This window comes from Gallus gallus, chromosome 8 (assembly GCF_016699485.2).
Source record: "Gallus gallus isolate bGalGal1 chromosome 8, bGalGal1.mat.broiler.GRCg7b, whole genome shotgun sequence".
NCBI classification, from domain to species: Eukaryota; Metazoa; Chordata; class Aves; order Galliformes; family Phasianidae; genus Gallus; species Gallus gallus.
In genome coordinates this window covers 836351-863023 of record NC_052539.1, presented here as the reverse complement: position 1 = coordinate 863023, position 26673 = coordinate 836351, and the positions used below count along the sequence as shown (strand labels likewise).

At 38.8% G+C, this 26673-nt stretch overlaps 1 protein-coding gene and 1 long non-coding RNA gene across 13 annotated transcripts in view; one reads left to right on the top strand and one right to left on the bottom strand.

Moving 5' to 3' along the window:
* NTNG1 (netrin G1) overlaps window positions 1-26673 on the bottom strand; it is a 145270-nt gene that overhangs the window by 113582 nt on the left and 5015 nt on the right. For 10 of the 12 annotated variants that reach the window (XM_015290342.4, XM_015290344.4, XM_015290345.4 and 7 more), the window contains exon 2: window positions 24497-25204. In XM_015290342.4, coding sequence (XP_015145828.1) covers window positions 24497-24742 — 246 coding nt within the window. In that variant the 5' untranslated portion in view covers window positions 24743-25204. Of the gene's footprint in view, window positions 1-23798; window positions 23889-24496; window positions 25205-26673 lie in introns of those variants that run through there. The other 2 variants (XM_040705423.2, XM_040705422.2) reach the window with 2 other exon arrangements.
* Window positions 386-26537, top strand: LOC107053914. Its single transcript, XR_006939971.1, has 4 exons — window positions 386-427; window positions 12302-12689; window positions 18436-18509; window positions 26204-26537. It is a non-coding gene; the product is annotated as an uncharacterized LOC107053914 (long non-coding RNA).

Sequence of the window (26673 nt, the reverse complement as noted above, 5' to 3'; positions counted from 1 at the left end):
TTTTTAAGTACTATTCTTCTAAAAGCAAATATTGTTCAAATTATATGTAATTTGAACACCAGACTGTTACTTTTAATACCATGTACAAATATATTTCTCCTAAGATAAAAGCACAATACTGATGGAATATTCAATTTCTGATTAACTTAATTGTGAGTACCATATCATGTATTTCTTTTTTTCCCAACTCATATTTCTAAGGATATATTTTTTTCTTTTTTTAAAAAAAAAGAGATGCAAGATTTTCTTATGACCTTCGTTTCTGGAATGAAATAATTGGGTGGGGATGACTGTTCTCTGTGAGATTCACCACAGCTTTATCCAGTTAAGGTCAGTGATTTTGATTAATTAAGAGCTTAAGTGAGCATGTCACAGTCACTCTGTTGGGTTGCTGAGGGGTTTGCAGGCTGGTAACTTCTGAGCCACCGTAAGTTATAAATTCTTTGAATGGAAATAGATGCTTACTTATCATTCTTCAGTGTTTTTTATTTTCCTGGAATTCTATTGTTGTTATTTTAGCTAATATGTTTATTTCTAACCTTGTGACTATCTATGAAAAGTAGCATGTACTAGTTTCTGTTGTGTGTGTTAGAGTATGCGTTCCTAGAGGGAGTGCGCTCAGCAGGTGGTGATATGGGAGGCTAGAGGAGAAAGTTGGTAGGAGAGATACTACTTGTTTAACGGTGTGATGTTGCTTGAACTGGTACTTAAGCCATGGGTTGGTTTTGAAGGATCTTGGTGGAAATGCGTTGTCTTAGCTATGCAATGCAGCTGATTTCAAAGATCTTAAAGCTGAAGTTCTGCTAGGCTGTGTTGAGTCCTTTTAGTTTTCTACGAAGGTGTGCAGTGTATTGTCAGACACCAAGTCAAGGAGCATTCTTGACTGGTGGGGTAACGTTATTTAAGTATTCATAATTTTTTTTCCCCCTCATAATTTCAAAGAGGGTATATACCATGGAAGACAAATAATGTCTAACAGTACATGTTTTAGAAGTTTTCAAACCTTTTGTTAGTAGTTTATTAATACAGAATCCTTTATTACTTAAAGTCACCGTGCTCTGTGAAGAAGTAGCAAAAGACTGAACATCAGATGCTCCAGAAATGCCTTGATTCCATACCGACTGTTTTCTAAGATGCTACAAGCATTATTTTCTTCTAGTAATTAACAGAAAATATCAACTGTTCAACTTTTCTTAGAAAAGCTTTTTCCTAGGTAAATTTGAAGTTAGTGTACTTGACATAAAGCATGTGTGCCATTCTAATTTCTGATTTCATTAACTTATGAGTACAGTTCCATTAGCTTTAAGGAGTTTCTGTGACTACTAAGCCATCAAAAATATTTTTTGTGGTCTCTTCAGATTAATAACATAACCACAGAAAAAATACAAGGAATATTGAGTAAAAACTTTCATGGGTTGTGGGGGCAGAAATGATTGTAGTAATATGTGAAAAGATAGGAGAGAAAATAACAATGGAAGTATTCAGATATCACCCTGTTAATTACTGTACCCTCACCCCTCACTTGAAATATACTTTTGTTTCCTTCACCTGAAATAGGGCATAACAGAAATGGAGAAGGTTCAAAATCAGGTGACAGAAATGATTAGATTAGGGCTAACTTTTACAGGTGAAATGAACGAGAGCTTGGGAGAGATACAACCCAGTCTGATTTGCACAAAAGTAGTAAATGGAGTAAATTTGTTTTTTTACATCATGAAGTAACACAAATCACTGAAACAGAAATATAATATATTTTGAATGCATTACTTGTGGAATTTATTCCTACATTGTTAAACTGAAAGCATAAGTGTTGCGAAAATGGCCAAAATGTAAAAAGATGGGAAATGGAATGGAAGAGAGCCTCATTTGGTTCAAAGCAAATTTGAGGTTTATGTTGCTTGTTGTGGAAAGCAGAATTTTGTATAGAAGGAGTGTAAAATAGCTCTTTAAAACTTAAAAAGAAAAAAAAAAGTAACTGTTTCAAAAACAATTTTCAATGCTCAAAAGGTCAAATTCAGCCCCCAGAACAGCAGGTACAAAGAGCATATATGGCTGACTTTGATTCTGGAGGTCTGTGGCTTTATCCTTTCATCTCCAAGGCTTTTTACTTTACTTTTCTATTTATTTCAAGCTTGAGCTGAGTTGTTATTCTCAGCACAGTCCCATAATGCTTTAATGTGACTATCGTATTTTATTTGTGCATTTTAGTCAAGTGTATTAGTCATGTATCGGAGATGACCTTGCATGGCATAACTTTGAGAGCAGGAGAATATTACAGTATTATGAAAGGAAATCTAATTAAAATGATCTAAAGCTAATAAAGACAGAACATTAAGTAAAAACCAGGAAAAATGTATACTCAGGGCATTATCTCTAAAAGGCAATAGGTGATGAACGTCTTTCTGACACAACCATTCTGAATTACTTTTTCTCTAGGTATGCTCAGTGCTGTGGGCATTTGCAGACAGAGTTTGTGTTCTACTCAGATTGTTCTCTATTTGACAAACAATTTTACACTGACTCCTTTCAATGTAATATATATATTTATATATATAAAAAACATTCTAGGAAATATTTAATCAGTAGTGACTGCAAAATAAGAACCATCCCAAATAGGAAAGAAAATTAAAAAATGGCTAATTACTTTTCATAACAGGCTTGATTATTCATTACTCTAGAATATTTATAGGTTTTTATCGCACTGCTGCTATAAGACTGCAAGAGACATGTAAAACACTAAAATGCAGAAAAGGTACAGTTTTCTGTGTAAGATCAAAACAGTGTAGGATCCATCCCATTCTCCAGCCTATGGGATAGAAAGCAACCTTCATGTGACAGCGATGTTATTAGAGGTGCATAGCAGCTGTGGTTATTAATAATGCTGAGCAGGGCTGGGGGTGATGGTGTCCCTGATGAGCAGTGGGTTAGCATGGCTCTTCCACAATCCCTACGTGAGGGGAATGGCATCTGTGTTTTGTCCTGGGAGCACACCAGACTTGCTGTATTCCCTATGAGCCAATATAATCAGGCTGGCTTTGCCCTCAGCGCATCAAAGATGTGTGCTGTTATGTCTGAGCACTGTAAGCACCATGGGTGTTGTGACTCCCTGCTCCTTTCCTAGCCTACATGTACGGGATTATCAATGTATATTAGATATATCTGCAGATATATAGAGCCTGAATTTATGTTATTGGAAGCCAGTAGAGAAGAGCAGAGGGACTTTTATGTTTTCCTTTTAAATATCCACTTCCAGTGCCGAGAAAAAAAATGTGCCAAGTTCTGGCTCCTAACTTGCGCTGAAAATACAGAGGATGCCATCATTACAACCTTATGTTGTAGCCTGAGGATGTGACCATGGCTATTTGTGCTTCCTCCAGAAAACCAGTGATTATTGCAGTCTGGCTGGAAGACAAACTCCCAGTGAAACAGAAACAAAATGTAAAAAAAACACTATGACACAAACACCCCCACCATGTTCACTGAGGAGAAGTGAGCTTTACATGCAGAAGCTGTGTCATGCCTCGAATAAACAACTCAAGCTATTTAAGCCACTACAGTTAAACCGAAAATTGTGTTATCCCCTTTTTAGCCTGCATTATGGGCAGATCTTGGCACACAAAGCCTGCCTTTGGAAATGTGCCGACTGCATGTCACTGCCTCTTTGCAGTGATGATGTGATTTCGATTAGCGCGTGGTGGTGCAAGGGGAATGCTGATTGTGAAGAGTAATCCCATCACCTGACAATAGAGCCATGATGAAATCTGTTACACAGATTAAAGAGGGAAGGGCCATAACTCATCAGAAAATGCAGAACTGTCTGCTTAATTACTTGAAAAATGTCTCAGCCACTACCTTTTATGACACCTGGTGGGTATAAACATGTCCAGAGTTTTAATTAATTTTGCTTATTCTTTCATTGCACCTGTATAGCCTGGAGAAATGGAATTCTAATGAAATTACAATCAAGCATTTCTACAGGAGTTTGAAACACTTTGGCAATAACCTAAAGATGAAGCACTTTCATGGGTTTAATTAAGGAAATACTGTACTTGGAAAAATATTTCCCTACAATTATAGTTATTCCAAATCAAGTTACAGTGTAAATTTCCTTAATTCATAAAGTAATGATTTTCAGTGTCCATTTTAATTTAGAAAGATAGCGGAGTAGGCTTTTCCCTGGGGCAAAGCAGAGTTGTAGTGAAAATCCCTCTCTGGGCAATTTCAAAGCAGCAACAGCACAAGCTCACACCTTTAACCTCACAGTTCTGCAGTGCTCATTTAAAATTGATGAGTGAGACCCTTGAAATAATTCTGCTGAAAAGCACACTTTTTATAATGATGTTTATAAACATGCCACTAATTTTTCAGCATCCTGAAATGCCAGCTCTGCAGAAAACTGAAGGGAGCACAGTTCTTTCTCACCTCTGTTTTCAGGAGGGCAGAGAGAAACAGGCTTGCTTGTGTTCACAATAGTCAGTTGTTACATGTTACTCTTATGCAGAATTAGTTTCTTTCACTCCTTTCTTATTTTAGTCTGTGAAGCTGTTGTTTGTCTTGTAAAGAAAGCAAGTGCATTAGAGTGTTGAAATCCATGTGGATGAACTTAAGAGAAATGACGAAATGAAGGGGAACAGAACCCTAAATATATGCATATAGATATCTACCAAACCTCAAACTCCTTAGCATGGGATTTTGTGCAGGTTTAGGACCAGTACCCAGGTACCGGTCAGTCTTTTCATGCTGTTTTGCATCTTGCTAGGTAGCTCTCCCAAGGCAAAGAGCAGGTGACCTGCCCTGAGCCCCACAACAGGGGTGGGATGCTGAGGTGGGTGAGAGCCCACTCTGCATCTCACCCTGTCACAGCAAGTGTCTTGGAGGTAGGACTGTGGGCACGTAAGGGAAATGTCACTGTTGATCTCTGTGTGCTGAAAGGGGAGGCTGGAAATGGTGGCAGGAGGACTGCCCCTTTCCCCTCAGTTTCGGTGCATGCATTGACACCGTCTGTATGGTCATCAGAGACCCCTGAGCAAGGGGTGCAGTAAATTCAAGTACAGTTTGGGTGCTAGCAGATCTTCTGTGTTTCTCCCTACGTGACTTTAGCCCTGGAGCTGCTCCATAGTACTGCAGATTAATACCGTGCACAACTGTCTCAGCTAGTGCCAGTCAAAATATTTTAATAGGCCCGAGCTGTAATAACATGAACTTTCAGAGCTGGTGGGAAACGATTTGAAGCTAGTTACTAAATTTTACTTTACACTCATTAAATCCCTCATTCTGTGGACAAATACTGTGTAGTAAATGTAGCTCCAGTTCCTCATAAACTCACTGACTGCTGATGTTTAGCAAGTTTATATAGGCATATTTAAATGGGTCTTATTTTATGCAATGAAGCACATTACACTTGTTTTAATTTTTTGCTTCAAGGACTTAACATCAGAAGTTACAAAATTAACAACTTGCTGAAAATGCTATCACAAGTATATAAAATAAAATAACCTCAGAGAGAGTATTATAACCTGGTCATTCACAAAAAAAATAAAAAAAAAAAAATCCAAGATAATGACAGCAGTCAGATGCAGCAAAGTACCACAGCAAACATTTGCAAGGCCTTTGTCACAGTGTTGATGAGCATTTTAGATTTGTGTTTTCTCTATTTCTATCTAGACTGCCAAGCAGCTCCAAGATAGGCACTGGTAAAGGTGCAGTCAGGTACTGCTAGCAGCCCATCTAGAACCTGAGTGGCAGGGGCAGTGTAATGCACCATGTCCCATTATATTTGCCACAATTTGAGTATCTGATGCTGTGAAATCAGCAATCTGCCAGGTGCCCATTGTGGTTGGTTTATATACACACATCAAAATCCCTAGTCTTTCAAAATCTCCATCTCATCAGAAATGCAGCAAGACAGATCCATGAGATACGCTTGTTCCTTGAGTATGTCACTCCTCCCATTGTACGTCATCACCAGCTATCTGTTATCAAAACAAAACATTTTTCCTTAATAAGGTAGAAGAAAAAGTAGTTCTTGACCCTCAGTTTAAAATGCACGGTATTCAGAAGAGGAAAAAGGATTGTTGTAGGGCAGTTGATCATCAGCATGAGAGAGACTGTAAATGGCAGAAATTGAAAACTCTGCAAGTGAAGAATGAAAGCCAAAATTACAGGACACATTCTGCAGAGTGACTTAGAGCAAGCAGATTTGCTTCACCTTCTGCCTGTCAGGTGGATTAATCTGGAAAGTTACACTTAGGCTAAATATGTTTACACTGTGTTTAGTTCCACAGAGCAGAGAACTGAGCTAGCTATAAATCTGTTGTTCGGATGTTCCTGAGATAGTTACAAACACCATAGCTCGGATACTAGCAGCAGCCTGGCTTTGGCAGCACAGTGCTCATCATGGGCTAATTGACCTTGCTAAGAGTGCTCTGGCTCTAGTGGATGATTTATGGTTTCCATGCTACATCACTATCATATCTCTGCGATACAGTTTTTCCTATCCATCTTCCCAGTTAAACTCTCATTCAGGCTTTCACTATGCCATGTCTTGATTACAATAGCAACCTTTTCTCTGGCCTTGATAAGTGCAGTCTTGCCCTCTTAATAATCAGAATGCTTCTGCAAATACTTGTGTTTTTTATTTTATTTTTTTATTTTTCAAGGTCATTGCTTTGACCACCATGCAGCCCCACTGTACTGCAGCACCAGCACCCCCTTCTCCATCTCTTCTGAGGGCTGCTTGTCCTCACCTTTAAAACCCTTCACAGCCCCTTCCCATCTTAATCACCCCCCATTTGTTATCAGGAAGCCAGCTCCTGCCTCATATCACTTTTCTGTGATAAGAGCTTTTGGTCCGTATTTGTTCTTTATTCCCTATGTTTATTACAAAAGCACCCTTGTGCTTTCTCCCCTGCTGTTTTTCACCCTTGGGAGGAGTCCTCCGTAAACATTAGTGAAACTAGTTCATTACTCTCCTTCATTTTATCACCTTAAAAGCAACTTTTTTTGCTCTGATCTTTAGTGGCAATGTGGCACTAAATAATAACCATGTGCTATATTACAACTGTCTGTCATACTGACCAGTGTTGACTCCTTACTTCTTTGTACATGACAAAGAAGTCATGTACTAAGTCTGTATCTGTCATCTCCTTAAAATTAGAGCTTGCACATGGGGAGAAGGGACCATGCGGATCATTGAATGGTACCTGGTACAAGAAGGGTTGACAAATACAAGAGCTCCAAAATAACGTGGTTGTTTAAATAACTACTGTAGTGACAACACAGAAACTGCGTGCTCAGGAATCAACCAGATAAATGTACTGAACTTTATGGAACATATGCATATTTGAATATCAGTGCAGATTGTAATGCTACCCTCAGCCTGACTTCCCCTGCAGACTCCTACATTTTAGACACTGCTACTGTCAGTTATTCTTACACTATTTTTGTGTTCAGAGAACACTGAATCCCTTGTGACAAATAATAATAATAAAGGGATGAGAGGAATGGAAAGACTTTTAAACGAAAAGAATGTGAAAAGAGTAGGCTGCTTAGCTGAACAAGGAGACATGAGAAATAAGAAACGCAAAGATACTCAGCATGGGATGGAAGTATGTGATGTTGTAAGAGCACCATCAACTTGTTTGACTTACTGGAATGCCAGAGTGGTAAAGGTAATCTTTTATATTTAGCTGGTACGGCAAACATGTACAGTTTCCGGTAGGCTATCACTGTGATGTTCAACAATTCTATACAAAAGCAGGAACTTCCATGCAGTGAGATGTCAAAGCAAAGACTCTAAAGCTATCAAAAGCTCATTCAATTGTTGAAGGTACCTGAAGTGAACAGTAAGGCACTAACTAATATGAATGATGTTTTTCTCATCATTTTCTCATATTAATTTTCCTGCAGGAAAATCCTTAATTACTCTGTTCATTAAGAGCTTGCATATTAAAGCATTTAGGAGCAACTCAGTACTGAGGGAAGGTCACCAGTGCATCTGTGGAACTGACATGAGATGCTGTGCAGATGTTCACTCATATTCATTGCACTTTCCTAAAAACTACAGGGATTTTCCTGGGAATCTCTAATGAACTAAAAATACATAGTATAAATCATGTTATTTTAGTCAGAGGTTTCCTAGTCTTAAAGAGTCCCCTTATTGTGCATTTAATCCATTACACAAATATTAAATGTAATGAAAGTCATCAGAGGCTGCCTGTATACACTTATCAGAAGTCTTCCAGCTTTGCTCTGTACTTTGTTCGCTTCGTGATAAGCTGTAGCATGATCAACTGTATGTCTTCATTTCTGGCCTTTCTATTTCAGATTAGTTCACACATCTGTAGCATTTCTTTCACCCTTCCCAGTTGTCCGTGAGTCACAGCTCTGGACAAGAGACCAACTCCATCTGGTTATGGTTCTCAGCATTTATCACAGCAAATTATCTACAAATGCTTTTGTCTGTTCCAAAGAACAAGAAGTTACACTGATTTACATGCTATGAACTGAAAGGGAACATCAGAGGAGTGTATTTTTAAGCTGTAGATAATGCTAATCTTAGCTGGAAAGCCTTGTGGTTTTGATCCTTCTTGCATACCCACTGAACAGTGAGCTGTCTGCATAACCCCCCCCCGCTCCTTTCTCTCAGATAATTCTGAGATTTGAAGACACACTCTTGTACTCAGAGAACATTATGTGGATTTGCAAAACTTTCTGAAAGACTTCCTGTCCATTAGCCATTGGATGGTTTACAAAAAGGCATAAATATAGCATTTTCCTCTTGTAACAGATGTAATCTCCCTGCAGTGTTGTTCGTAATGTTCGAAGGAAAGCAATATTCGTTTTCTCTTGGAGATGCTGAAATAGCTGCATCTCTCAACATAAACTGAAAATATGTTTGGAGCTTAATTTGATTCAGCTTTCAGAATTTCACACATATGGGATGAACACATGAGGATCAGCTTTCTGTAATTAGAGTGAGGCACATTAGGAGAGCTTTATCCTGTAAGGTCAGCTCTGCAGGAAAAAAATTGCAGTTTTCAATATTGCCAAGAAACACCTAAGATATGCTCTTGCATTACTCACCAGACTGACAATTTTATTTCATGTGGCATTCATAAAGCTGATGAAATACAGCTTCACATTATTAATTTTGAATATAAAGTAAAAATTGTTACAAAAAATGCAGAATAAATTTGTACGTTTTGGCTTCTAGTTGATGTTCATCACTAATGAAGAGGGAGAAAAGCAGTCCCAAAAAGCACGTCATCCTGATTAAAATTTGGAATGAGTTTAGGTATAATTCACAGCATCCCACAGGTTGCTCCAACTCACTGGTCACACAGGTTCCAGCATACTGGCTGCACTGACTGTCTGGAAAGGTTTTCCTTAGCTCCACTCCACATTGCCCAGCTGCTGGCATTGTATGTGTCCTGAATGTAATTCTGAAATGCGGAGGACCAAGGAGCAGATGGCACAATCCTTTGCCACTGGAGGAATTTTACTATGCCAGGAAAAATCCTCTGCTCCTTCTTCCAGCTAGCTGTTTAGGTACTTTGCATGGCCAAGGCAGTGCCAAACATCCAAACTGGGGGTCAGGCATGGTGATTTCAGTGGATTTACCTCTAGACTTGCATAGGTGTGAGTGAGGGCACAGAGGAACCCATTGCAGACAAAATAGGCGACTCGTAATGGATGAGGCAGGGCTTTGCAGTAAATCTTCAGAGATAGTGGAGCAAGCCCCAAAAGAGGCAGAGGTCTAATATCCGTTGAAGAGTGAAGATAAAAATAAGTGTTGAACAGCTGCTCTACTCACTTTGCACTAGACAAGGACATTTTTAAGGGTAAATATTGTTTAGAATAATCCACTGTGCAAAAGCCTTTGGATTATCCACTGCTCCAGTAAGGTGTTTCAGAGTAGCTGCCCCGAGTTAAATGAAAGGACTGACTACGGCCTTTTTACTAAGGAAGTCATTAGGAAACCCATTTTATATTTCAAAATCTAAACAAAGTAGTTCAACAAATGTAACAGCAGAGCAGGAGCAAGCTGCTGGATAGGTGGTGACAAGGTGTTTCATAACTGAGGATCTTCAAACCCTTGCTGACAGCGAGATCAGCACAGAGGGATCAGTGCTCAAGGAAAGATATTTTAAGTCTGGCAGGATCTTTACTGCTCTTCTACAACCCAAATCATCGCAGCATCACTTTAGACAATCTTTATTTCTGAAGGGCAGCATCTAGCCTACTTGGTATGCTTAACTTTTTTGAGTGTATATTTTTGAAAGAAGAAAGCATAACAAAATTACATAATTCAAACTGGCAAAACCCTGTATTTTGGATGATTTTGTAGTTAGTAGCTATTTAACATTGCAGCATTTCTGCTCTGCTTCAGTCTGATGCAACCCAGAAAAGCATCTCACAAAGTTTGAAGTAGAAATACTAAAAAGATCCGTACGAGCAGTGATACTACCAGGCCCAGTAATAAAAAACAGCGTTTAGTAGCTACTACAGTGCTGTTAGTGATTGTCTTCAGACTGATGGTAAACAGGACAAGATCCTGACACTGGAAGAAAATGTGAGGTAACATCTTGGTTATGAGACTAAAAGATTTATAGTACAGCTTAAAAAAAAAAGCAGAAGTTGAACAGCCTTTAGTAGATTGTCCCTAAATTCACTGCAATCAGTAGGAGTTAGCCTGTTCCCGTTCATGTGTAAAGCCCTGTGTGGCGTTGTATCTTACTGCTTCACTTTCACTTTGCCTATTTTGCATTCAGGATACTTCTTTCTTTTCTCTTTTGTAAACTGCCCCGACATAATCCATGCGTGTTTCACAGAGCTGAGTGGTGTCTGTGCAATGTGGCTGAGTGCCAGCTGCTTCTGTTTGTCCTCTAGTGCCATGATACTTGATTTTGGAAAAATCCGGTTAGCTATACCACGGTGCCAGAGAGTGGACAGACCATTGGACGTGTATGAACGTGGGGGGCTGGATGAGAGCCAAATTGGTTAATTCCTCATTTGTGTCTATGTATTTAAGATTCTTCCCAACAATATTTTGACCTGGGCAGAGAAAAAGAGCCATATGGCAACTTCTGCCACTGACAACAACTGCTGTTAGTATAATCAGGGCATTACCTAGGTGATTTGTTTAGATGCAAGTGTGTCACTAACTTGTGGCAAACCCTATTTTAATTAAGTTGCACATTAGTTATTCGTAGGATAAACCAGTGTCGTCATTATATGCTATTTGCATCTTGTTTTCTGCCGTAAAGCTGTTTTCACAAGAGGTGTCTCTCAGGGTCTTTTCCACCTTCTAATCCTGTCCCCAAAGAATTTGCCTACTGTGACACCAGACAACTATAGAAAGCCAGAGGGAGCGCCAATCATACAGCACTGTAATTAAAAAATAGAAGGCAACGCAAGCTCATCTCCTCATTTTGCTAAAGGCTACCTTCTGATCTCAGATATTTTTATAGCTTTTTTTCAATTTCACGTACATTGCAAGATACTTAAAACAGGGACAACATCTTTATTTTTGTACAGTACCTGATGCAATGAAGCATCAAGCTTAACCGAGGGTTCTGACAAACAGAATAACCCCTTTGTTTCAGCGGCTTGCTGTTCTAGCAGGTGAAGGATGTTTAAGGGAATAACTCTTTATTTCAGTAGCCAGGTGTTTATATTTTCTTAAAAATGATAGAGCAGTGATACCTGTTTGTTTTCTGAAATTCCTAACTTCCCAAGAAAGATTTTATGTTTTACGTGTTTAATAACAGGGTGAAAGTGCTCAATAGCAGCATAAGACTCCCTCACCAAAACAAAACAAAACAAAAAAACCAAAAAACAAACACACAAAAACCTCACAGATGATGTACTGCAGTCAAAAGAGTGTTACCTCCTCCTTTTTATGGTACAGCTTTTCTGAATCAAATATTAATGCTAATCATAATATAAAGTAGTTCATAATGCTTAGACAAGATGAAAACAGCACTGAAAGTTATCTGGAGCTACTCCTTCATAATTTTGCATTAACGTGATATTTAAAAAGAAGCCTAAAAAGAATTCCTGAAAGCCTAGAGCTTGACAGTATTGAATGGCAAATATTACAGGTACCACCAGATTACACACCAGCACTGCAGTGATTTTGCATGCTTTTGTTTGAACTATAACCTTAGAAAAACAGAAAACAGATTTTAATAAGAATGTTACAGATAGTGACCAAGTAGAGAGTTTTGCTTTTGATAAAAATACTTTTAAAATTGTGATGTGAAACAAATTAGTGCTTTTTTTTTTTTTTACTGCACAGTGAATAGCTACAGTTCATTACAAAAGGAACAAAAGGATGTCAGCTCTGTAGGTATTTAAGATAAGTGTGGGACAATACGGAGCATCAGAGAATGGAGACTTAATCCCAAACGAATGCTATTAATATCATAAAAATTTAGCAACTCCGAGAATTCTCTACATCCTCTGCCTGGAAATGGAGACGACTAAAATGAGATGCAAATCAGTGCCTTTATCTAATGAATAATGCAAATGAGCGCTCTTCTTATGGTGCAGCAGTCTGCAGGATTCCTCTCTGCCTCACCTCACATTTCTTGTGGATTTAAGCACCATGTGTCAGAAGAAATTAGAGGAAGGAATTGCCAAGAAATGACAAAGCCTTGGAGCCTCAAGTCAGTGCAGACAGCAAGGTACATTAAGATGCATGGTACAGAGGAGGAGAGAGTTGACATCTCATTAAAATGAAAATGTTGCTATTTTTCCTTCACCTCGTTAATGGAGTTGTACGACATTGTAATCTGCAATTATTTGTGTGGCTATTAGTTAGAAACAACCTCCAAAATGATAGCAAAGCAGGATCTCGGAGAACTTGATAAAATATATTTTTTTTCTCCTTTTAAAAAAAACAGTGGTGCTATTATTCTCTCTCTGATGTAAGTTAACTGCATCAGCATTTTTCTAACAGCATCACAGAGCACACTGCATCTTATCCATTAGTCACAAGCCTCACTGTAACTTTCCCTTAGCATCTAATATTACCTTCTAAAAATATTCTCAAGCAAACAAACCTGAAGGCATGCAAGCCCTGAAAATTAACTCTTTTTCTGCAATCACTATTCTGCCTGAATACATTCCTGATTCAGAATTCAGAACAGATTCCATCTGTTCCATTAAAACACCATAGCGTGCAGACCAGCCGTACTGTCTCAGCTGCTGTCATGTTCCTCCTCTTTGTTGTTGCATCAGATCTCGTAAGTGGGGATTTGTGATACATAATGCTTTTCTGGCTGCTATTTTCCTAAAATACAGAGTAAGCAGACCCAATCTAACACAGCCATTTGCTCTATGGACAATTTCTTAGTTATCAGGTATAGAGCGGTAAAAGAGCAGCTCAACCTTGGAAGGGAATTCCTGAAGATTTGCAATGCAAGGAGAGGCTGGCCTCGTCATTTAGATGCGCCTGAGATGCACAGTGACTACGGGTCAGAGCAGGAGAATTTCCAGCCTGTGGTTTGGCTGCAAGGGACTGGACTGAATGTTGAGTCCCTCTGGCTGTAATGGTGGTGGTCTGAGAGCAGGAAAATGCATGTCATACCCTGCTTTGTGCCCTGCTCATCTGCACTGCACCCTGCAACTAAGCCTGGCATGCAATGTCACAGGCAGAAAATGGGGAAACATATTGTAATTATTGAATGTTCCCCAGACTGCAATGATTGAAAAAACACTTTTTCTGACTTGAAAGGGAAGATCAGCCCAAAGCCTCGAACCATAAAGCTGGGAACCTAACACAGTCACTACACTTTAGGGTGCCAATCATATGATAAAATCTCAGGGCCACATTTCTTCTGTTTGCTGAGCTATTTTGTGAACCAGCTGGCAACAAATCAGTGTTGTAATTCAATAATCCACCAAACAGATAAATCTATGAATGCAGCACAAATGAGATAAGGGATGTTTTACTATATGTCCTTTCAGGAAATACGAAAAAGAAACCTTTTTATCACAAGCTGACAAAGACATCATTGCTATTTATAGTTGTGCTTCAGTTCATCAGTCGGAGGCATGCTGAAGATGCTAGAGCACTAGAAACATTGCTACTAAATTAAGAGCTTGCAGTTCCTTTTTTATTGTTGAAAGCAAAGCCATTTCTCTGTTGGACAGCTTGTTGCAAACTTCATAATAATGGAAGAAAAAAATTTTTTTTTTTGATGGATTTTCTCTGGGTTCAATTCTAGTGAATCAAGGGGGAATTGCCTGGGATACAAGTCTATGAAGAATTTAGTGTGAACTCCATAAAAATGTGACTCGGAATCAATATAACATTTTCACTCTTAAATTAGAGGGACATGGATAGGGGCTCTGGTCCTGTGCCTGTTAGCACTTATAATGTGAGGAACATACAAAGTATAGGATCCCGATAGCAAGGGCAACGAATACCAGAGAGGAGAGAGGAAAAATAAAATGACTAAACAAAAAGCTTAGTGTTAGGGTAAACTAAGCAGTTGATTTGAAGCAGGGAGACAATTAAAGTGCAGCATTTCTGAGAGTAATAAAAATGTCACTACAAATGACTGATTGTTAGAAGTCCTTGGCTTCTTCTTAGCACTCCAGTAGAATATGGTGTTAAATCAGTTCCAAGGAATTGTTATTAGTGTATGTTACTTTCACAAACTCAATGAATTGACTATCATTTCATAAATCAACTATAGGTTAACATTAGATTTCCTTTTTACAATTTTAGTTCTGTGACCTTTGCACAGGCAATTAACAAAAAGAAAATTAGAAAGAACTACTTGGAAATTGGCTTATGCTAAGGTTAAAAAAATGCCTTCGAACAATACTTAAGACAATACTGCTGCAATCATACAAGCAGTTCTTACGTGATGAAATGCTGAATTCTTCAGCAGACTAATACCTGCCCAAGAATCCCCATAGATCTGCACAGAAATATGAGTGACCTCTGTCCTTCCTTGAGATGCATCATTGAATCTCCAAGTGCTCAGGAACTATAACGTCTCCTGGGATGCTTTCTGGGTGCACTCCTCCACATTCCTCAGAATATTCTATCTGCCAAAGACCAGGATTTTGTTCACCTTTTCCAGCAGAATGCTGTGGATCTGATCATTGGATAAGAGAGGTATTTTGTGAATGCCAAACATTTCTGACTTATGACTTATTTTTATAAAAGTAAGTATTGCATTTCCAGAAAGGTTTCGTAATTGCTCATAATTACCAGCTAACCAATTACTAAACCAGAGTAAAGCTAGTGACAGCAAGTAATTGTTCAACATTGCTCAGCCTTCCCAATGCCTTGGATATTGGCTAGGCTGACATCAGAAAAATAGCAGCTGTGACTGGTTGTGTAAAAGAGGTTTAGAGAAGCCCATGTGAAGTGGTGTCATTTAAGGAAAAAACAGGATAAAAAAAAAAAGCTGTTGCTTTCTCCTTTCTCTTAGTCTTTTTCTGAAATTTACACCAAAATTTTAGCAAGGAAAGCTACTATGCATGAACCCCTTAAACCTATTACTTAATGCTTCTGGAAGTTTGAGCAAACTCTTGCAAGTGAGACACCTTGCTAGGATATTTCTGCAGGCTATCCCTATAGTATTCAAACTGTTTGGCAGTTCCATATGGTCAAGGAAGCCAGGAGGCATGTCCAAGTCTGGAAGGCTAAAAATAGAGGAGAAAAATAGAATATGTAGAAAGATTTGTTTTAGTAGTCAGAAAAATTACATTCTGTACTCTTTTCTATAGCTATTCGAACAGTTGGTTTTAAAAGATGAGGATGTTTGTGTAAATGTTTGCTACTTTTTTTTTTCCCCAGTAATTAGTAAATGTCAACCACGTGGAGTTCAGTTTCTAGTTTTTACTGGAGGAAGGAGCCTTATGAGCAGGTGTAGATGGTAAAAATCAAATTGATGCATTAAAATGGTGGCTCCTGACAGCTTTACAGACACACACACACACAAAAGCCCATAACAACCTAAAATGCACAGAGATGCTAGAAAGAGAATATGTACATGTGAGAAAATACTCCGCTTATCATAATAGTGTCCTCTTTTAAAGGTTTTACAGCTACTTAGCTATAAAAAAAAAAAAAAATCTCTCTAGGCTAAAACATGACATAAAATATCTCTGGTATAGCAAACTTTCTTCCTGGCAATAAATACCAGTGAAATTCATTTGGGCCCTTTTCTTTCCTCCTTTTTTATCTTAAATTCCACATAAACTATCTGCGTAAAGACTCTGAAGACAAGACCTAAAGACATTTTATAGAAAATACCAAACAGGAAGCGTCAAAGCTATGTGAAATCACATATGCACTTTGCCAAGCTAGCTCAATGCCGAGTATTTTCATGTTTTGAACTACACCTTTATTTGTAGTTTCAGCATTTTCTAAACTTAATGAATAAAAACAAATTACAGGTTTTCTTCCTTGTGTAAGGAGATGGACAAGTTCCATACTCTGTCAACAGGGTCTGTTAATACTTAGTAGGATTTCTCTATTTGTCCCATGTTACACAGCAGAAGGAATGAGATGACCTGATTATCGTCTGAGTCTTGGCATACTGTTTCTTCAATGCTCTGACAAATTATTGTGTGTTTGCATGGGGATAACTTGAGCTGTGTATAGGACTAGCTGCTTCATAAATAATGTGAATGACTAAACATTAAAATCATTATGTGAAAAACAGCTTACTCACTTCTGCCTTCTCGAAGGACTACAGGAGCACACACTAACGAGAACGGTGGTTCTGACCTTACAGAGGCTTTGTAGGACTCTCAGCTGAGTTCACTTGGTGTGGTTTCAACCATGAGGCTTACAGACAAAAATTGAAACACATGGAGGTGTCTCAGGAACTTGCATTTGGTTTCCAGTGTTTCTTAGCAGTTAAAAGATATTAGACCTGCAGGAAAGGCAAACAAATCTCGGATTTGGAGAAGTACAAGTACTAAATGAGGAAGGAAAATTAACGTTTGTCTGGTTAATTTGGAAAAATATGAACACCATAAAACTAGCTGTGCTCAGTTCTGCTGAGTAAATCCAAAATTTGCAGCCTGAGCTCTTCAGAGCAGGATGGGCCTGCAAAACCTGGTGCTCCAATAGCACCGCAGGACCTGTGTGTGTCCCCCAGCACCATCCCCTACCGTTCTTCCTGACAGGCCCACCAGCACAGCACCATCAGAGAGCTGAGGTTGTCATGCTGGCAGGCACCTCAGGTTTGCCTACCTTGAAGGAAGAGGCCATTGGGCATTTGCAGCAATCAGGGGGCAGCTTGCTGCCTCCCCCAGCCCTGAGGCAGAGCAGGACACCGCCCTTGAGGATCCTGTGAGGAGGCCCCCACAGCGGGCTGTGGCTCGAGGTCACCTTTGCCTCACAGTGAGAGGTACAAATAACATGCTGTTAAGTAAAGATTTTGCACATAAGGTATTATTTTTACTCTAGAAGATGTCATTAAAGATGCCTGTGGACTGGGGGATTTGGATGCTTGGAGCCGGGGCAATGCTAGCTCAGGTACTGGGAGAAGCTCACCTCAGGTGCCTGAGGGCAGCAAAGCCACCATTTTGTTGATGAGCGGTGACAGCCTGTCTTGCCACCAGCAACTGGGAATTGCTGGTTTGCAGATTTGCATGGACAGGTGTTACGTGCTTAAGAAAAAATGTCTCTGAAATAGTTAAAAAAATATCTGAAATTAAATCATAACTGAGTTATTTTGGTCATGGTATAGCCTTCAGTAATCAGCCAATAGAATCTATGTCCTCCCAACTGAGTCTCTTTCAAATATGTGTGTTGCACAGCTGTCGCCAGGTGACAGAAGCCCCAGAATAATTGCTTATTACTGAAGAAAGTTTATTTGACATATCATAATCCTATGCTTTCTAAGATCAGCTATTATTACAATCACCATTTATTGATCATTACATTAGCTAAAAATGTCTGCTATTTCCAGCTAACTTCAAGAAAACAAAGAAAAATGAGATAACTGACCAAATGGAATAAGGAGAATGTTAAAAGCAACAATGAAGCAGTTTCTATGATGTGCACGTTCAAAACATGCATCTTGTTAAAAAGACACACTTATACATTGTGGTTTTACGTGCCTTGATTCTTTGCAGCAGATAAGAAACAGAGGCTCTCGGCCTTGTTTAGGTACCCAGCTCTTAAGGGGGCATGCTTTTGCTTTGCTTAAGGTTTGAAAACATTGCAGTTTGTAAGATATAACTGAGGAAGCTGGACAGAGTTTTGTTAATAATTTACTGGGAATTTTGTTGTGTGCACATTTGTTTTTCTGACAATATTTAGTTTTGATTTATGGGAAATTAGTAATTTTTAGATTGGTTCCAGTTGAAAGATAATGCATTTTAGCATTTTTTTTTTCCGTTGTCATCAGCTTTATTTATTGATTTATTTATTTCTCTCCTTTATGAAACCAGGAACTCCTTTCTTAAGAGGCTTGAGGAACAAAAGACCTTAGAAGTTTCTGTGGTCGCAGTTTTAGAAGACACAGGTATGCTTTTTGTTGTTGTTGTTGTTTTTGTCTGTGTTGGTTGGTGATCCTGGGATGGAGGGAGGAAGGAACAAAAGGCATTGTGCTTTCTTCTTGCCTTCTTGTCATTTCTGCCAGATGCTCTGGACTAAGGTAGTAATATAAGGACCACGGTGGTCCTTTGATGAGAACAGCAATGGCAGAGTAGGGGAAGACAAGGAGCAGGGGAGCCTTCAGCTTCCCAGATACATCTTATACTAGAAATGAAATGAAGCATCTATTAACTTCAACAAAACAAAAACCAGGCCAAAACAAAAACTGCGCTTCCTGAAAGATGAGGTTATTCCCAACAACAACAAATTAACATTTCTATTAATTAAATGTGCTCAAAAGAGTCTAAAAAGAATGGATGCAGGTCTGTACATACCTTTAAAATACACAACCATGAAAACTCACATTAAACAAGGCAGTAATAATAGCCTCATATTTAACTCAATGGTCCCATTCTCCTCCATGCTAATTAATAAGGTTACACAAATGGAACTAAAATGAGGTATTTCTTCTCTGTATTCAGGCAATAAAAGAAAATACTTTTTTTCTTTCTTTCTTTTTTTTTTATTGGCATCCTTAACAGTACTGCTTAATGATAGTTTAAAATATCTTACCCAAGAATGGATATGTGCCAGAATGTTTCCAAAAATATATTTTTATTTAACATTTTGATTTATATGTTGTTCAAAAGAGTATCTGTTCATTTAATAATTTCAGTAAACATAATAATGGTATCATTCAAGAGTATTTTCCCTTTTTCAAGGAATATGAGCCTACTTGTAATTAAAGAAATGCTATATTAACGATGTTGAAAGTCTCAGAAGGAAAAATGTAAAGTCCAGCTCATAATATCATGCCAGAATTACATGTGCAGAAGACTTTTAATAATCTTTGTTTCTTAATTTAGTTTTGATTGGGCATGAAATACTGAGTAGCACTCAAGGGCTCAAATTCCTACTATCATCAGCATTTCTGCTCTTTAAGCTGTACAACTGCACATGACTTCTGTCTGTAGGCTTCTTTTCAAGCTTGTTTAACCTATGAAGGAAGTTGGCTGCAGGCAACAGATAATTGCAGATAATTTCATCATTTTTTGAGCTGTTGGGATGTTGGATTGTGTTACAACAGCTAGTTATGACCTAAACATAAGCAGAAAAGTGTATTCTTGTGTTGCCATTTCAGCTGTAAATGACTGCTCACAAAAAAGATCCATCCTCACTTTGCAAATTACAGCTATAGCCACTAGGAGTCTCCTGGTTAGGTTTGTGAAGAATTTACATGACCAAGACTGACAAATAGAATGCAAAGTCGGTGACAAAGGTTAGATTTTAGCAAAGGAGATAGCCCCTTCAAGAGGCAGCAGGCAGCTGCCGAGTGCTACAGCTCCTGCTGTGCCGACTGACCCTGGGGTCGAAGCACCTGCAAATGCCATGCAAAGCATGCAGCAGCAATGTGGGAGCTTGCTGTGGTAAAGGATGGTCGGTTTGGGGCTCTCCTGCTCCTGATCATGCTCTTCGCTCTAGGTGGCCCCTGGCAGTCACACTGGGCTAGGGCTGATGAATTTTTTTAAAAAGAAAGAATTCAGGTGCAACCTATACAGTATTTTTGTAGGACAGAAGATGGTTACAGTCATGAAAAATAAGATTTTCTTCTTTCTGTAAGTGTACGGAATTTTGTGAAGTTTTAAAAAGTGTTTAAAAATGAGCTAAATAGTTATTTATTCCTGGGGATTCAAAGCAGGTATGTTTTGTAAACAAAAATGCTACAGTGCCATGAGGACCAGCACCCTCAGGTACTTAAAATTTTGCTTTGCAAAGTGAATTTTGAAAACAGGAAGTCATTCCTTTCTCTTCTCTCTTCCCTTTCTCTCTCTCTTCTCCCAGGCCAACTAAATCTCACTGTACTGTGCCAGATACACTGTTAGTGATGCCAAATGCTCAAAATTCATGAAGTACAGAAACAATGGCCACACTATCTCAAATGCAATGATCATCCTGCACTGTGGCTGACAAAGGACAGTCAAGTATCCTTGCAGAGATGCCACTGAAAGCAAACGTGTCGTGTGCCACCATACATGCCTCGCTCTTGGAATGTTAGAGATAGCTCTAAAATGTACAGGGTAGACAGAAGTTACCAGTCAGCCCTTTCTGCAGGGAATGAGTATTACACCTTGGGGAAGGATGTTGTTGTCTCCTTGTAGACACAACTCTATGTCCAGGAATGGCAAGTGCTAACTGCTCTAAGCCATTTATTTCTTTATAATTTTTTCCATGCCTCTCTTCTCAAGCAAAATCCTTTCCCAAGCCCTAAATATCCTGTCTGACTTTAAAAACAATGAAATTTTAAAAAACAAATTATTTTGGGGACCGTTTTGTTTTTTGAGCTTCTCAGTTCCGGTTTCAAACTTTTCTTTGCCACCAGAAGGACTATGACAATAAAGACGGTATTTTAAATGAAAGCAGAGAATCTCTCATAATCATAGGGCTCCAGGGGTTTGAGGTTTCAGAATAATCTCATGAGTTGTCAATACTGAATGTCACCAGAAACTATAATGTTATTCTCAGAACAGATTGCATAAAAGCAATTGTGGGATAGTTTTCCTGCTGCCTGCTCCCTAGAATACCTACAGATGCTGTCCTGGAGGGATGGCTCAAAGATACTTAAGAACAGTGAGCAGCTACATGCTGGCTTTAGCTACCAGCTAGAGGCATGTGTTTGCATTTCGTAACAAATCTGCATGTGCCAAAACTTGTTATTTGGTCTATCAGCTAAGCACTGAGTAAAAAATAAAAAGAAAAATAACAAAAAATAAAAACATAACATACTCATAAGACCACTTAATTGCATGGAGAGTATGCAGAAATACGTATGAGGCTAATTTTACTATTAAGTACCCATCCCATTTCCCATGCTCGATGCCTTAGTCCCCCTGGCAGCCTTCTGATAAATGTGTTCTTCAAGATAAGCTGTCAGACCCCTACCAGAGGAGGTGGGCTCTGCTGGGGCAAACCATTCCAGTACTGCCCAGTCTGACCTTCAACAGGCTTTCCTGATAGTTAGCTTCCTGGCTGGAATCCAGAGCCCGTACCTCTCATGTCCCCTCCGGTAGTGGAGACAGAAATACTTATTTGTTACATGATTGCATGCATTGCAGTGTATGATTACATTGTACACTGTTGCAGACTCTCTCCATGACACTCCCACTGACTTGCTCTGATTACATTGTGATCTTTCAAAAGGAGCTGGATGAATCCCTCAGTCTGGTTGTTGTTTAGTGATCTCATCTGTGCCACGCTATATTTGACTTGGACTCAACAGATAATTCCTTAGTCAGTGTAATTTGTGGTGAACAGAAAATTTAGGCTGACTGGAGAATGGATATAGCAATAAAACAGAAGATAGATTCAACTTTTTTCTGCTCCCGCAGAAGCAGGCTCGGCTTTTTGGTATCACTGCTTTTCTGAGAATATCTGAAAGGACCCTTATCTCTCAAGGAGATAAAGAGAAGGCAATTGAGTGTTAGCCTGATTTGAATAACAAAAAACTGCTACACAGGTTTAGTACGCTAATATCCAATATTCACAGCAATAAAACCAAACATTTTTATAAGTTTGCTCAGCATTTTGCTATGCTGGAAAGACACGTTTAAATCTCTTCCATTTCAAATTCAGGATCTGCTTTCAGTATAAGAGCATGCCTAACAGAAATGCACTTTTTCCATTGCCCACCTCCTTGTAGTATGACAGTGCTGTTTTCTTAACTCATTTTCTAAACATAAAAATGAACACAAAAATAAAAGATCTGCTCATTAGGAAATGCCAAGGCTCAACCCTACAAATACGTCAAAGCTTGTTTTGAATGATGTATAAATAGACATAGTACAGATGGATGTGAAGCATTTTTTTTTTAGGGAAGGGAGTGCTTTGCTGCTGGATAATACCTCAAGAACATCAACAATTTCTGTCATTTTCATAATGTTTCAAGTAAGTCAGGCCATTACCCATGCCTCCGTGCATTCAGAGTTCAGTGTACATCTGCACTCAAAGCACATATAACCATTTACCATGTAGCAGTTAGTCCTAAACTCACATCATTAAATACATTATTTTATTGTGCACTCTCTCTCTTTCTTCCCCTATCCCTCTTCCCCATTCCATTCTTCCTCTATTTTTTCTGTTCCCTTTGTTAGGATTCTGTCAGCCTTCCGCATCTTAAGCACTCACGAAGCAATTGTGTTCCATCCGTTATCTTAGGTGATTCCCAAGCAAACTTTCATCCTATTATTGCAGCAAAGGGCTTCCTAGGTCCAATGTTTACAGGGGGAGTTCTGGCACGATCTTTAATACTTATACTTCATCAAATATTGTTTTATTTTATTATTTTTAATCATCTTCGTTCCAACTAAAGAGTCAAGTGGTAGCCAAGGTATTCAGAAGTTTAAAAACAAACAAACAAACAAACTAAAACGCTCAGTATGGGAACTGCTGCAATGTTTATCTATACTAAAAGGATGCAACAAGTTTTCTTGAGCAGTGGACTGCCTCAGAAAAACAAATTTTCTCATTTACTACATACTAGAGTTACTAAATGTCACTGACTGAGGACTCAATCCCATCTATTTCATTTTTTTTTTTTCACGGAGAAAATACACATCACAACTTGGACCAAAACAAACAAACAAAAAAAACCCACACAAACATACTATACAGGGTACATTGCATTTACTTGTTTTTAAACAATGGTTGCTAGAAGATACTTGGAGGTTTAGAGTGTCAAAGCTGTGTCAGCAGAGATGGACTAGCAGGCAGAGAGCAAGTGGTGCAGTCAAAGGTTCACAGTGAATGTAATTTATTCACGTAGCTCTGCAATTTATCACGTGGCTATTACCATAATGTACGTGGGAAGCAGCTGTATGCATGCACATAATGCCCTAAATGTATGTGTGGTTGGACCTGAACTCCTTGCGGAACAGTAGTGGTTGCAAATGATACCATAAGGCGTTTAAAAGCAAATTTCCTTCCTGTGGGGATTCTGTCACACAGTGATGATGATTTGTACACAGGCAAACAAATGGCTTGTAGACTATTCCCAGCTATGGTAAGCTCACCTACCAGAACGCATTGTTTTTTCAAATCTAAATTATTTAGCTAATGTGCTGTAAATTTCCAGTGCTTTGTTAATACATTTAAGCGTCTATGCATGCGTGTGTATATATATATTATATACATATATGTTTCTGATACCTGTACGATTACTTACCAAGCCCAACGTTTCCAAAACCAGTCTCTAATTTTAGGACCATCTAAAGGAAGGAGCATTTCTTTAGTCTCTTTTGACTGGCCCAAAAACCTATAGTTTTAGTTAAAGAGAATAGCTCTCAATCATGTTTGGCCCATCTGAAAGTGTTTCTTATGCTTCCCATGCACACAAGCGGGCATATCTGCTGCCTGGAGTACCCAGCTTATAGTAACACTGTCTGTGCGAGTTTGGGCTTGCCCAAAAAACTCCACCACCCCACCTCCCACCACAACTTTTTAAGCCTCTTCAGTATGAGTAAGTGTATTGTCTTTGGAAATTATGCTGAATTATACAGTATCATGATGCTTTCAGGTGATTGTATTAGAACCAATTAATCACGTAAGTCTTTCATGATCCAGGTAACTGTGCCTGGTTAGGGGTTAACACACTAGAAATTCTACATTGCAGTCTTTTAACTCATTAAAAGTTGACCTGAGGAGACACTGAATTCAGAAAAAGTCAAGTTAAGCTAGGTCCCAATAAGCAGAACATTGCATTGCCCAGCTTAATGTACTACTGGGCCTTTTTATTTACCAGCACATTCAGAACACAAAGCATATTTTCCTGGATATTTATATGTGCACTGTAGGACTGCCATTTTGCAGCCAACTATCACGCATACGTGTCTGCTTGTTATGAAAATGAAAAGCTTGCCTTACCATTGCACAGAAAGTCTCAGGAGGATCTCCACACGTTATATCTGGGGGATCCAGAGTCACTCTTACGTATTTGATCATGTCTCTGGCTTCTGGCTGGCAGGCCATGTAATCCCATACTTTTCCTTCTTCTGTGTAAATCTGAGTCTTACACACATCGTAATGTCCCCACACGGAAGGATAATGCTGCATCATGGAAGAGACGGTGACCCAGAGGGCGTGAAGTGACAGAAATCTCGACAAATACATTTCTAAATCCTTTTAGATCACCTTCGTGAGGATGCTCAGTACTGACGTACGTTCAGTCTATAGATTATACATATATGTACATATGCATGTATATATTTCATAAAATAGGTTCCAACTCAAACGTGAGGCATTAGGATACAGCGTTTGCTTTATTACGTTGAAGACTTTGGTAGAAGCCACACAGACCCCAGTGACAGCCTTTCACAGCAACGTAGAGCTTGTCCTTTGTCTTATAATTTATTTGTCAGGGCTTCTTGTAAAAGATGTCCAACAGTAGATAATAATTTGTGAAGTTGTGGGTCTTCAGCTACACTGTCGATAACCCTGAGTGATCCTCCGTGTTCACGGCTCACAGGGGATGCCCAGATGTACTGATAAATCGGTATCTGAAGCAAAGGGGTGAGTGTCTACAGTCTGGTGTCTGTTTCCCGTCAATCATTCTTTTCTTCTGGCACCAGCACCCTTTTAGAAACAATAAGAGTTAGAGTTATTGTCCAAGAATCAATGAGTTACAAAGCGTATTATATGTTGACATTTTGAAGGTTTTGATGCAATATAAAGCAAATTGGTATAATATGGATAACCTTTACTGTGGGTGCTGTGCTACAACAGAGAAACTACCAAAATCATTCAAAGTGAAAAGTATTTTTGACATGAAAGATTGAATTCTGCTCTAAGAAAGACAGATTTATAATGTTGCAGGTGAATTACGTGTTTCTGCTTCCAAATCTCTATCTTCAGCCCAGCATTGCCATAGAGCAAACCGCAGAACTTAAACATTGCTTGTGTGTTCTAACCAGGCAGGTGGGGGAGAAGGGAACCAAACACTGTGGCAGAATAACAGGAAGGCTCTCTTATTAAAGTGACAAAGAGATGAGGATCAGGGCTACCAGCTGCTGATAGTCTCTTGGCAAGAGGACCTCAGTGAGCTCCAAGAGTCTTACACATTTCTTACATTCTTTTTTGGAAGAGTAACAAAGATACTGGAAGCACACTTCCATTTCCTTGAAATTTCTCATTGGCATTGTTAGATCTTTACTCTTTTTCTTTCTATTTTTTAACATTGTTTTGCTGATTGTTCTGATGAATTACTGATAGGGTAATAGGTTGTTTGTCATTTACTATAAGAATGCTTTCCCCTTCTAGTATGGATGGTGTATTTTCCTAGCTTTGTTGTTGGCATTACCTGTATACTCAGTGTTATTTCATGGCAAATATGTTTATTTCACAGCAGCTACGTCCCTTTCTTCCTCTTCAAAGAGCAACTAGAAATTCCTTCTGTTTGTGTCACTTCAGTCCTATTATTACACACAGAAAAACCTAGGGTGTTAATACAATGACTTAACATATGTATTTTGTAAAAATACAAACAATGTGTGGGGGAAATGGCAAACATAGATTAAGTTCTCTAAACATGGACAGGCAAAAACCAGACTGTAAACTCCATCTCATCTCTTTCAGCCTGTGGCTGTTGCCAACCTGTGCCGGCCAAGGACAGGAGCTAAAGAGCTGGCTTCGGTGGCAGAAAAAGCAGATGCTGCAAGAGGAGGATTTTAGACAGCCACTAAAGCACTTCTGCATCCTTTTTGTCTGGATGATAAAATCTAAGCAAACCCTTCAGACAGACATCAACAACCGTAAGTTATCATATTCTGTTGCCCACTTCGCTTATTCCAAAGTTTAGATTATGCTCTGCATCGTGAACCTTCATTTACTCAAAAGCCGCATAAAGTGGCTGTGACTTGAGTGTGTTGTTTTGGTAATACACATTTTCAGAAGTTATCAGTTATCTTCAAAGCCATTCACAAATGGCCTCCCTATATATAAATAATGCTTCATCTTAAACTGAGCTAAACCACAGACAGCATGAAATGCCAACAGATGGTTGAATTGTGTTTCCATAGCAAAGTAATTTACAATAATTGCCGTAT